This window comes from Pyrus communis, chromosome 5 (genome assembly GCF_041283825.1).
Source record: "Pyrus communis isolate YQ-2024b chromosome 5, ASM4128382v1, whole genome shotgun sequence".
Classification (NCBI taxonomy): domain Eukaryota; kingdom Viridiplantae; phylum Streptophyta; class Magnoliopsida; order Rosales; family Rosaceae; genus Pyrus; species Pyrus communis.
Genome location: NC_142569.1, coordinates 7209166 through 7222574, shown reverse-complemented (window position 1 = coordinate 7222574; position 13409 = coordinate 7209166). Strand labels below are relative to the sequence as shown.

Sequence of the window (13409 nt, the reverse complement as noted above, 5' to 3'; positions counted from 1 at the left end):
GGAAGATATAAATACACAGAAAAAAGATAAGAGGCTTTATTTGCAAAAGGGTGCAGAGATTACAGAAAAATGGCTCACTTTGTTATGCAAGTTCCAAACAGCTTGAGAAGCTTCACTGTTTCTGCTTCTCTTTCATCCAATGGTACCAAAATTAAACCCTCTATTAGTTTTATTAGAGTATGGATTTTATTGCTAATTGGCTAGTTAATTTGAGTCTTTCTCTTGTAAAAATGTTAACTTTGATGGGAATTAGGGGCTTGTAGTAACTTAGCTGTTTACAAGCATTCACTCTTACACTCGGAGGTACCGAGTTCGATTCTTCCCTTCCCCACTACTGTTTTGATCAAAAGAAAATACTTTGATGAAGTGTTTTGAACTGATACTTTGATGAAGATTAACATTTAATTTTTCAGGGTCTACTCCTTTGAGTTCTGGGGGGAGCAGTGGAGGTGGTGGTGGGCCAGTGATACTGGAGCTTCCCCTGGATAAGATAAGGCGGCCATTGATGAGAACCAGAAGTAACGATCCAAACAAGGTTCAAGAGCTAATGGATAGCATCCAAGAAATTGGCCTTCAAGTACCTGTAAGAACTGCTAAATGCCCCAAACATTTAAATTTACTATATTGGGTTTTGTACTTTCTGTTTGGTTTCCTAGAAAGTGAAGAGAAAATAATTTGCTTTGCATATGATTTATTTTGAAGTTTTCACTTTTGAGTACCATGCTTACCCCGCCTTTCTCAAATTTAAATATCTGGCTGTGTTCTATTAATTGTGGTATGCAATGCAATGCTTGTCCTTAGACATAGAAAATGGACTTGTTGAGATGATATCAGTATTATTATGTGCAAATACGATTATTATTTAAGTTTCCGCTCGACCAAGTATGGATGTTATAGTTAACAACGAATGAAAATGAGGATAACATGGGGCGAGTGAGCAATTGTATAGTGCGCCTCACGCTGATTAATGGAAGTTTTCAGTTCATCGAAAGAGTAAATCTTTGTGACTAATTTGTTCTTATTGTCGACTTTGAAGCTGGTGTTGGAACCAAACCATGCTAAAACATTAGGGAGTATGAAGGTAGTTGTCTTAACTTGAAAGATTCTGGTCCACGTTGGTGGAATATTGTTGCTATGATTTATCAGTCTTAGGTTGCCTTTCTTCCTTTTCCAATTTCTCTTAGGAACTACACTTATTTCTGCTATTTTATTTGACAAGAAACTCAGGGATTACAGTTATGTAGGATAAAACCAAATAGAACATATAATTTGGAGACTAATATTCCAGGTTTTTTTGTTGGAAATATATAGGCATTCTCAAGTAGGCTTTCTATAAAGAATACGATACATGAATATGTAATGATAAGTTAACATGCGGTACGAGGCCATAGGTAGCTTAAGCTTTTGTATGTTGTCATTACATCTTGATGCTTCGATCATCTCTCGCTAGATGACTTTGAGCATTAAAGATTCGGCTTAATTGCTGCAAATAACTTTTGGATATGTGTTGATGTGTAAATGTGTATACGTTTGTAGAGTGCAAGTATCTGCTTTCAATTCCTGGATCATATGCTTTTGTCTGACTTGACGTGCTAATGCAGATTGATGTGCTTGAGGTCGATGGAGTTTATTATGGTACGTGCTTATCACTATTCTAAGCTATGAAGGGTTATTTTTCTCTCTATTTCTTCCTTACAGATCATTGGACTCTGTTCAGGACCCAATTTGTTTGTACCAGAATTTTATATCCGCACGCACATGTTTTTCAGGATCATAGCTGACGATTTGGTCATGTTTTGGTAGGTTTCTCTGGTTGTCATCGCTACGAGGCTCACCAGCGCCTTGGGCTCCCCACAATACGTTGCAAAATTAGACGTGGAACAAAAGAAACTCTCAGGTAATGTTGTTGCCTAGTCTTCTTAGTGCTCAATTGTTTAGGTTTAGGTGTTCTTTCTATCAATTCACATATAATTTTTCTGCATCTTGCAGGCATCACCTCCGCTGACTCTCGGTGGGTAGTCTTTCGAAGTGAATTTGCAGCGTTTACCAAGTTAATCAGCTATGACATCGAGTATCTTGTGCCTCCACATGTTTATACAAAATCTTGTCATTAATATGTAATGTTTACAAGGTTTTTACCGTGTGGAAGCTGCTGTTATCCATGATGTCAATGCAAATCTTTGTTGCTCGGTTTTGTTTTTCTTCAACTAAACAGAAATTGAAATCATAGTAAATAACGACGAATGTTTACTCTGGTCGCCCGGAATTGGGGATGTCCACTCCGTGTGCTCGCCATAATCGTGTCTTCGCTTTTTGTTTCAGATAGAGTAGTGTACAGGGTTTTGGAGGAGAGCTGAGTTCCAAGGAGATGAAAGAGATGTTTCCAACATGTTTTGGTTTTTTCTAGTCTAGTTGAATAATAAAAGTGAATTTTACACACCTTTTTTTCACCCCGCATTCTCGTTTCTTTGTGCGAAAATCATTTCCCTTGAATAAAGAAGCCCCAGCACCGAGTAATGACTTGCATAGGATTGAATTTGATTTCTGTCTTAATATTATTGGCAATTTTTATACAGAAACAATATATATAAAGATATACAATTTGTCAAAATTTGTATGAACTAGCCCCTCTCTCTGTCTAATAACTGAGGCGTTGAAAGAATTCCAGAGTAGATAAATTACCATCCCTTTTACCCCTTAACTCGTGTTCACTTCGTTTTTTTCACTTGTAGGATATTGGACCGGATCTTGAGACAGCGAACCTCGGTAGCGGGCTGGGGCCGGTACTCCCTGAAGTTGAGCCTTCCACAAACTTGAGTTTACTACGGCTTGAGCTGTAATCTAAAGGCCCGGAACGACGAACATTCCGCAGCCTGCTTTCTGTGCTCCGTAAGCTTCCGCTGTCAGCATCATACTCCTGGCCATGGGATGATGATCCCTTGAAATAACTTGAATCATACTGAGTGGAGTCGCCGTGGGGATGTCGCACTCCAGGAGAAGAATGTGAGAGCGATGCAGCAGGTGAATGGCGGGGTGAACCACTAAGTAATGCAAGTGGTGTCGATGGAGAGTTTTCGTAATACTGGCTGTATATTGAGCGAAGAATGGCGTATGGAACATGGGATTCCAGAGAGCTTCTTGGAAGATAAGGAGAGATCTCACAAAGTTGGTCTAGGAAGATTAGCTGTGCAACAAGATGAGATCTGTGAAGAAGGTTGAAATCATTAGCAGCTTGCGCAGGTTAAGTAGGAGAATCATAGACAATGTACATGACTCATGAGCAAGCAAGTGAAATCTTGTCATGACAGTCTTTATGTGCATTCAAATCACAAACAAGTGAGAAGAGAAAAAATGAACTTACCGGTTAGTTTCATTCCATGAATCCAGTATAATGCCTGCAGAGAATTTGACGAAGAGCTGCATTGTGGATTTTATGCTTGCCTCAGCTGATGAACGACTTTGCATTTCAGTGTCCCCTGTTTCGACAGCATGACCATTTGAGACAGATTGTCTTTGTTGATGCTCACGCTCCAGTCTAACAAACTCACTTCCTGCAATTACAGCAGTAATGCACCTGCCAACAAAATTTGCCCATGACAGGCATTAATACATTTTGCAAAAATATCGATTATTTCTTAAATTAATGATCACAGAAGAACCAAGAAACTACATAAACAGATATTTTCCAATTGAACTTTACTAGTGGATTAGGTATGGGTTTGGATAATTTTCCTTTACGAACTTCAAGGACATAAGAATCCCATCTTGTATTCAGAAGATCTAGCATAAAATATAATTCTACCCAATGGTAAAAGTGAATGCAAGAGCACCTTGCCAAGCAGTGGATATTGTTGTTGAATCCCCCTGTGTCCACGTTGAAGGCAGTCGTATTCCAAATATTAGAAGTCATGAAGGTGGCAAATAAATAAGGCAAGAAGCTCCATGAACCATCGTTTGCACATCCAACCTCTTCTAAGATAAATCTCACCCACTGAGAATCATGATCGTAGACTACACCAAAGTTGTTTGCCACACCCCTCAATCTCCTGATTTCTATCTTTTCAGGTATTTCTTCAGGTATATGCTTAGCTATCCCAGTCAACAACGAATGTATCAAGGGCGCACCTTCTAAGAGCACAGCTCCAGAAGCTTCAGCTAGAAGTCTGTCAAAAGCCAAGGCCAGCCCAGCTTGAACGCAAAACCCAATCACGGTGTCTATATCGAGTATCTGCTTTATTGATGCGTCTCTTTCCCTTCGGTCACCAGAATGCAGGCTGCCAGCAACTGCCTCTAGCACTTCACGGTTCGATCTCAATGATGTGTCAATACAATTCAAAAGGGCAGCAGTGTGTTCTTTCAGCATTCTGTCTAACCTGTCAACTCCATAGCCACCAAAAATCCGAACAAAGGCCTTCAATTCTTTGATATCAGTGACTGAATCAGCAAAATATCCACCAACAGGCCTCGTGCTCTTGAAGCATTTGTGAATTGGAGCAAAAAGGATTCCAGCGCCAGATATATCCTTGATTATATTTTCAATGTACCAGTTGCAAACAGCCTCAGTGGCTGATCCTGTGTGTTGCTCTGCTGGCTTCTCAAACAAATGCAAAGAAGAAACTGGTCCTGAGAAGGCCTCTGAGAGCAGAACTTCTCGAATACCTTGAGTTAGGTCCATGCTAATATGCTGCTCTGCCAGATGGATTATGCTTAAGTGTCTCCGAATAAGTGACTCAAGAACAGAAGGCCGTTGGAGATCAGTATCAGTTTTCAGTGCCGAAAGCAATCTCCTCCTAAGGTTCCCAAGGATGCATTCTCTCATGTACTGTGAATAGAATAATTGGTACACTTCAGTGGAATGCAGGAATCGCGTAATCTTATGATTGAAGAAAGAAGAGTATGCCTTACCTCCCTTAAGACAAAAACATGGTTTAGCACACATATCGGCTCCATATCGTTCAAAACCAAGCATAAATTGGTCAGTCGCTGCACTGCAGCTTCTAACCTGCCATTACCAAGAGAAAGAAAACGCACTGTTAGCTGTGTCGAAATATTGGTGACTCTGAAAAAAGGAAAAACATTTATGCATGAAACTATGATGATTACAGACTTACATTTTGATAGAAGTATTATTTTCAGGATGACTCTCCTGACCAGGAAAAGGGAAACCAGATGCTCCCTTCGGAGATTTAGCTGAAAGATTTGATACTCTGGATGCATAATTCATATAATACGCTGCCTGCTCTGGAAGAAGCTGAAAATTTTCACAAAATTAGTTTTGTAAAACATAACCGATTCAACTGCTTCTTATTTCCTGGTATCTCAACATTAGATCAGATAAAATTGATTACCTGGATCTCAAGGGCACCGAATCCTCCTTCAGAATCAAGTATGTTGATTAATCCCTCGAGTCCTCCCATTATTGATTCAATGAGAGATTCAACATAAAGGACAGCATCCCTGCCAATTTTAGTTACCTACTTGCAGTAAAGAGATCATTTCTTGTCACATGCATCCATGTACATGCTGAAACAACTTAAGCTATACTATCGTAACATCATCATAACATGCTTGATTTTGTCTGAACAAATGAAGACTCAGTAATGAATTTTTTATGATAGCATGTTGTGACCGTAGATATTTCTAGAAAATTTTAAGGGGAGGTGGAGGAAATTGAATTTATGAATCACCTCTTCTGGAACAATGGGGGAAGCACATTCTGGGAAACTACTTGCAATGCCAAGCCATGCACAGCAATGCTGTGGGCGCCCTTCTGGGCCAAACATAGTGTTCCTGAAGACCTATTCAACAATTTTAATTGCATCAAGTAATTCTCTATGCTAAAGAGTAAAGAGGAGCTTGGCAAACCAATTACAGGTCAAGAGAGCAAGACTTACTGCTGTAAGGTGCTGATGGTAAAAATACAACTTCTTAATACTCGCATGCTTTGATAATTGAGATTCGAGTTCGTCAACACATCTGATTTGAGAAAATACAAACACGTTATTATTGTCACTTTGACACATTCAAATGCACGTGCACCCATGTGTTAATCTATCAAGAAATGTTAGAAGTTGAAAGCAATTATTTACTTCAGGAACTGCTTAACAGATATTTCCAGTGTCAACTATCAACTGAGAAACTTTTATATCTTATTTAACTTCTCGAGCAATAGCAAATTCACATTTCAGGTAAAACACTGTGCTACCCTGGCTCCTATATGTAATATAAAAAAAGTTAAAAACATCTTCACGCGTTTTCTTTAACTATCCAAGAAGACTCATACATCGTAAGACTAACACTCAAGAACAAACGGGAATCACTTAGAAATAGCTACTAGTAATCACCAATAAGGTTTTAATTATCATTTTCTCCAACTGTTCCATACATTAGCAACTCGTAAGAATGTTTAGCTGCGTCGAAGTAATTAACTAATTGCAATGATGGACTACAAATTCACATAATGGCCAAAACCAAGTCAGAAGGAGCACCTGGACCAATTGTATGCAGCATTTCCTTCCGATAATAAGCCTTCTTTCCCAGTAGAAACTGTAGCTTTCTCCAAATGTCTTATGTTTATAGATGATCGGGAAGATGTGACTATCATCAATATTGATAACCAATCCTTTCGGAATTCCTGCTTAGGAATCACAACATTAGCGCTCATTTAAAATGTACAACAAAATAAAAAACCTAAATAATTTAAGAACTAAGATACTAGAGTGAAGAGGACAATATTCAAAACGATAATTTAAATAGAGCGATACCATGAGGGATGAGTTAGAATATGCTAAGAAATAAAAGTAAAAACGACTAAAAGTGAATAGACTTTTATAGTCCTTACAGTCTTTTAATTCATACCAACCAACAAGTAGTCTACACCTATTTCAGCACTTAGATGTGTATTAAAGTGATGAAATAATAAATGGGAAACTTTATCTCCAAGTGAGGTGCCAAATAAACATAAGCAAGGATATATCAGAATCTACAAGAAATATCTATTCGGCATGCAAAAACCAGGAGAGATTAATTATAAAGATAATTGAGCATAGTATGCAGATGTCTTACAGTTAGATCACATGTAATGGCAGATACATTTTCACCCTGTGGTTTTGGTATGTTTTCAAGGTGCTGAACAATCTGCTGAAAAAGACCTTTCAAGCTTGAATCTAAGTCAAGAGCCACCATCCCAGGGGTATTCAACAAAGACCGGATTCTAACAGCACAAGAAGAAAGGTATGATAATGCATAACCTCGAATCGCTGCACAAGAAGAAATACCTTAATACAGTAAGTACATATAGAAATTATCATATTTCCTCCATTGAGAATAAATTATTAAATATACACATGAAGAATTCTTAATATAGAAATTATCACATTTACTCTATTCAGAAAAATGGCACGGCAGACAAAGTTCAAACTAACCTGCAATGTACTTGCGTACTAAACAGCATAGATGGTCCATTCCATCTAATAAGAACCCAATAGTTGGATCACTGGGGTCCTGCAAACGGAATCGCAAAAGTTAAAGTCAAGCAAATCATTATCAGGTTAAAATATAAAAGACTGATCATGATGGATCTCAATAGATACGGGAAAATATGGCTTACTATGTCAACAGGTACCATTCGAGTGGTTTTTGATTTTGATGACACAATCCCAATATGTTGGAAATACCAGACGACCTCACATTGAGCAAAAGCCAAGGCAGAGAATACCATCTGTAGAATACATCAAATCATCATAATAATCAACAAGTACTAGAGTGTATCATTGTGCAAAATTTTTAGCTTAAATTTTAAAAAGATGCAGTTTAGCATACCGTTTCAAAAAGCACATTAATAGAATCCTGCAATGAAAACGTACTTGTATGTTTGGAGCCAACAAGCTAGGCTGATCAGTGAAGAAAAGCGCCATTCTTCCAATCTCTTGCTTTAGCAATATTCTCCTCTCATGATGAATGGCATCACACGAGAGTAATGCTTGCTCATGCACTTCACTGCATGAAGTAACCATTTTAATATATTCAATGTACATGGTACCACAAACATCGTCAATCATAAAGAAAGTTCTTTTGATGGGAACTAAGAGCTACTTATGCATATTTGAAACATGAATATGGATATCACAACATGGGATCCATCCAAATGAGAACTTGTATAGGACAATTACAAGAGTGCTTTCATAGTTCCACAGGTTACTATGATGCATGGATTGACATAGGACACCATACGGATACATGAACATTATATAGGAAAGCATTGATTGATATATGGTCCATCCAAATGTACCTTATCATTTTCTCAACTTGCTTAGCTACACTATACTCCAGATCTGCTTCTTTTTGCTTCGTACGACCAGACTTTGCCATCTTCTTTGATTCTAAAATCAGTGGCAGGACATATAGCTGATAATCCTCATGCAAAAGTATATACTGCATGTTCAAGTTACAACACTTAACTACTGAAAATGGTGAAAGTATTTCAATGACAGAAAACTGACAGCAAAAATCACCTCATCCCTGAACAAAGTAAGAACCAGATTTTCTTTTAATACGACCTGAAATCCACAAAAGTGAAATAAAAATAAGGAATAAGACGCATTATGCATGATAATATAACAACAAGCACATACTGTCTAAAGAAAATTCCTAAAACAAATGCCCAAATATGCATATCTTCCCTTTCACTTAAGATATGCTCAATTCTATTGAATATTAATATTGGCAAGAAAAATTAGAAATGAAACAGTGTAAGGTTTACCAGAGCAATGTCAATGCTAGTAACTCGAAGAAGCTCATCAGGACAAACAAGATACCCAAATAATACCCATTCACGAAAAGAGGTGACATTTGCTAGATCCTGAGCTCTCTGGAAATGGAACATAACATTAACCATATAATGCAGTTTGCAATACCAATACTCTAAGAAAACATTCAGGTTGTCAATGTCTTACCATTGGGTGAGCAGAATTTGTAAGTATGTCTGGATATCGAGGATGATATGGACTTAAAAAACCTTCATTTCTGAGCTTTCTTGTATCTGTTGACAGAAAAATAATAGGTCCCACAGCCTCTAGCACCTGGAAAGGAAAAGTGAAATTTAATGGCAATAAAATCGTTTGTGCTAGACTTATTAATTACACCTTTTTGTTATACATTATGACGTTTGGGAAGGGGGGAAATGTGGGACCTCCTCTTTCTTCCCCGGTCACAAAAACATAATTATCGAAACCAGTGATAAATTAAAGAAGAAACTAACCTCTCCAATACGTGGGCTCACAAAATTTAGGTCTTCTTTTAATCCTTTCAGCGGTGGATCATAACTGTCTATAAACTGAACCAACCTATTATCATCAGAAAAAAACATGAGGCCTGAAGTTTTAAGCATGAACAATAAGAACAGAGATTTCCCATTAAGATAACTATCATATTGGGGGTAGAGCTGCAATCAAGCTGAGTCAACAATGAGCTCAATAGAGCCCAAGCTTGCCATGAGCCTTCATGTTGAGCCTCAGATCAACTGACTCATGAACAGGTGGCCAATCACTCGGTTCATTTACAAGCCTAATTGGGGGGCAAATAAAAGATGTGCTACAGCTACAAGTGAAGCACAAGTTCTAAGAATAAAAAAGAAAGAGTTTTGTTCTCTGGTTATGTAATGATACATGGTATACCAGATCTACCTATTCATGCCTAAATATAACAATGTAATACTCTGAAGTTCCATATACTCGGTTATGCAGAAGACCCCATAATCACTAACCACGGGTTCATGGAGTCATTTCAAGAATTCCTTTTAAACATTTTCTGATACTCTAACAGAGGAAGTAGAATAATCATTAAACAAAATGAATGATAACGATATGCAACAAAAACAAGTAACTTGTAACTAAAAATAGTTCCTACCGATGATAAAAATCACAATCTCGGTCTCTTGACATGGAATGCAAAAGGTTATACATTTGTAGCATCATTTTCCTTGGCATCTGTTATAAGCATAGTGTTAGCAAAACAGCAAATATATGTATGTAATATGTATACACGTATTTCTAACTATACGCATGTCCAGTTAAGATAAACCAATTAAGACTCAAAAAATGGACAGTAAACAATACTGAGAAAAAAAAAAAGGAAGAAGAATGGAAATTAGCTAACCTTCTCTGAGAAAAGGTTCACGCGGACAAAGGAACAAAAGAGATCCATAAATGCATGTAGTATAAGTGAGTTCTGATGGGGCTGCAAAATACTGCGCAAAGTTATTAGAGATACCATGTAAAATCCTTTTCATCCAAGGAATAATGCAAGCATTGAGTTTATTTTGTCAAACTCCTATGTAAAATGTGAGATGTGACCTTAATTTACTTGTTCACTTGTTAAAAAACTCAAATGCATATAGTGGGAAGCTTTTTGTCAATTCATATCCTTACTGCATGTCATCAAATCAGTTACATGAAACATTGCATTTGTTAGCCAAAAAGGTGTAAGATAGACATTGAGGAGCAGAACTTAAATATTTCTGACTACAAACCTATATTTACATACGGCTACTTCTAACAAGCACTATGCATCTGTTTCCACAGGAATCGTGACACTTACTAATTAGACTACCCTGCTGTACACTACACACTCCCATTTGCTTACATAACAAGAAACAAGGTTTGTTCAACTTTTTCAATCTTCAACGTGTATCAGTGAGGGTATGAGACAGAGATATCAGAAAACCATAACTATTTAGCATCAATCCTATCCTTCTGGAGATCAATTTGTTTGGCACGGTGTATAGGGTTAAAACTTGAAAGGGAAAACAATGTCAATATCATTGTTCCACCCAAAGCCTATAATTCATAGAGGTAAAATAAGTGATAATGAGACTCACCAACAAGATAATAACTGTGCTGCTCAGATCCAATATGAGTCGTAGAGCTTGTTCTCGAAATGCCATCAAATCAACAAGCAGCTGATTCATGAAAAAGAAAAACTATTATTTTATTGCATCTAACATGTGGTCGAAGTAAATCTATAATAGGAAGCAAGCCAGCGATTTGCAGACCATCTCTCAAATCAAAAGCACCACCACCCAACAAGAATAAATGATTTCAACTGTTTGTGCAATAGCTCCTGCACTAACCATTCATGAAACTGTTGTTGATAAACTTGCAACAAATTAAGAATTAGGTTTTAGCCTTTCAGCATCAATAATTGTTGATACCTAACTCCTTTGTGGTGATACCTACCATCAACTTAGTCAATCGCCAAAAACATAAGCACTGGAAACTAATAGTTCTGCAAAAGCTTTTTATAGAATATGGAGGAATTGAAGCAAATAAAAATACTAAATTCATACCTGGATCCATGGTTCCAAGCTTTGTAAATGAAGTTCTGCATTGTCTTGCAAGGCATCCCAAGAAACCTTATCAACCTGCATCAATATTTTTCTATATTATCAATATTCAATTAGCGAAGTAACACTAACTAACAAAAGAATATCTAATATTTAAATGAAAACAAATCCACTCTTACGCGTTCAAGCTGTAGTTTGCTATAATGTTCAGGGAACTTCTTTGAGAGTAACAAGCAAATTCTTGGATGGTTGGGGAACACACCGGCTTTCCAAAATGCTTCTGAAAATACATGGCCAACTGGATCCGGGTAATCCAAAATTTGGTTCAGCCTATACATTTTAGCCATAAGACCTTCTGCCACTTCAGTTACTTGAACTACCCACTGCATGTTCAAGCCTTTGTGGGACCCGCCTGAACTATGGACCTGTTCATCAGGACCTGAATTCCTGGAGCTCCTCGAATTCATTGGAGAAGTTGTCTCTGGACCCAAATATTCAGTCCATCTTGATGGACCCTCCCATTCTTGGGATCGCACAGAAGTTGGGGACAGTGATGAATCTTGGCTAGAGAAATGTTGCCTTGATTTTGCCATTGGTGAGTAATCAGAACAAAACTGCATTTCATGTTTTGGTTTAAAGTCAAAATATTATAAAGAATAAGAAAGGATTTAAACTTGATATCTATGTTAAATTAGTCAGGTAAAACTACAAATAATTAGTTCATAGAATACATTTAAGATAACCAAATTTAATTTGTTTGATATGTATTTGAAATGAGTATATGAATTGACAAAAATAAACAAATGGACCGTGAAATATGGGGATAGAAAGAGTAACCAAATAATTTAACTAAGCAATGTTAACTAAATCCTAACTTTGGAATCAATCTCTCCAAATGGACCGTGAAACTACTATTTGTTTCTTAGAATTTCTCCTGCTCTACATATCCTTTCATGAATTGACAAAAATAAACAAATAAAGTAACAAAATTTGAAAAAGAAACTTAACATTCATTTTCATTCATTTTCTTCGTACGTTCCGGGCAACAAAATGAGGGGCAGAATCTTCCTTTCATTTCAAACAATACGGCTTTCCAGCTCCTTAGTACTAAAGCATTAAATTTTTGTTCACCACAAAGCTTTATTGCTTGCTCGTGCAGAATGGTTCCATTCCATATTTCATTTTGCAACGAATAAAAGCTCCGATTGAAGGATTAACAGACTTCAACAAAATAAGAAAACCTCTAGCACTCGACTATTTCCTTTTCGATACACCAGCAGCCAAAACCCTCTAAATAATTGAGTTTAAGCTAGCAAATTAGTAAAGCGACAACAATTTCCCGAAATGTAGAACATTTAGCCATTGTAACCAAACAGACACTATATCAAGCACATGAATCACAAAACTGCAAATGAAAAATTCCCCTTTTGGCCTGCTCGGAAAATGAGAGGAGATCGCACACTCAACTCAAGGGCATTGTCAATGCACTTGTAGTTTGCAGACTGTGTTCCCCTTTTTTCTTTCCAGCATTTTCTCGGCAGCCAAACAGAGCAAATACAGAGAGAGAGAGAGAGAGAGAGAGAGAGTAGCATACTAGCATACAAGTTAAAGCTGCGAACTTGAAAGGCGGAGCAGGTGGAGGAAGGCGAAGATCATCGGGAGCTCAGATCTGACCGTCTCTCTGCTGTGAATTGCGATTTGAGAAGGAGCTCTCCTCCGCTACGAGACTGAATGCATTTGAGAGAGAGAGGAGTGGTTGGTCTAGTGGGAGAGGGAGAGGGAGAGCTGGGAATTTGGTTTAATATATTTATTTAATTAAAAAATGATTAATTTTTTAATTACCAAGTAATTATTTATTTAAGACAGGCGTGGTCGGTTTCTTTTCTTTCCTCTTCTCCTTTTTTTGTTGTCAAAAATAGAATTTCTTTAGCTAGAATAATAAAAAAGAAATCAAGATTTACACAATCTCATTTATGCACTCTTCCTACGGATTGAACGAAAGATGTCATAGCATACGCTGCTCAATTATTCTCCTTATGAGAAAACATGAACTTCACAAATTCCTTAC

General features: G+C 37.3%; 2 protein-coding genes across 7 annotated transcripts; one reads left to right on the top strand and one right to left on the bottom strand.

The window, feature by feature from the left end:
- The first annotated feature begins 11 nt into the window (after positions 1 to 11).
- SRX (sulfiredoxin) lies at positions 12 to 2279 on the top strand. 2 transcript variants are annotated; one of them, XM_088694010.1, is made up of 6 exons: positions 12 to 142; positions 414 to 583; positions 1037 to 1081; positions 1602 to 1635; positions 1804 to 1897; positions 1990 to 2279. In XM_088694010.1, the coding sequence occupies exons 1-6, from the start codon at positions 70 to 72 to the stop codon at positions 2003 to 2005; spliced, it is 432 nt and encodes a 143-aa protein (XP_088550136.1). In that variant the 5' UTR covers positions 12 to 69; the 3' UTR covers positions 2006 to 2279. The 2 variants fall into 2 exon arrangements, with proteins under 2 accessions (XP_088550136.1, XP_068319881.2); XM_068463780.2 differs by lacking the exon at positions 1037 to 1081.
- A 238-nt stretch (positions 2280 to 2517) lies between these two features.
- LOC137725181 (protein NAP1) lies at positions 2518 to 13120 on the bottom strand. Of its 5 annotated transcripts, none has more exons than XM_068463779.2 (24): positions 12936 to 13120; positions 11521 to 11955; positions 11345 to 11419; positions 10877 to 10957; positions 10156 to 10236; positions 9907 to 9986; positions 9260 to 9344; positions 8955 to 9080; positions 8762 to 8869; positions 8514 to 8558; positions 8291 to 8433; positions 7866 to 7998; positions 7610 to 7720; positions 7425 to 7503; positions 7066 to 7259; positions 6489 to 6634; positions 5895 to 5976; positions 5688 to 5798; positions 5349 to 5474; positions 5112 to 5251; positions 4906 to 5002; positions 3831 to 4822; positions 3362 to 3574; positions 2518 to 3203 (listed from the first exon to the last, which is right to left on the bottom strand). In XM_068463779.2, the coding sequence occupies exons 1-24, from the start codon at positions 12939 to 12941 to the stop codon at positions 2723 to 2725; spliced, it is 4170 nt and encodes a 1389-aa protein (XP_068319880.2). In that variant the 5' UTR covers positions 12942 to 13120; the 3' UTR covers positions 2518 to 2722. The 5 variants fall into 5 exon arrangements, with proteins under 5 accessions (XP_068319880.2, XP_088550134.1, XP_088550132.1 ...); XM_088694008.1 differs by having other exon boundaries at positions 10156 to 10246; positions 12936 to 13112; XM_088694006.1 differs by having other exon boundaries at positions 12944 to 13083.
- Positions 13121 to 13409: the final 289 nt, after the last annotated feature.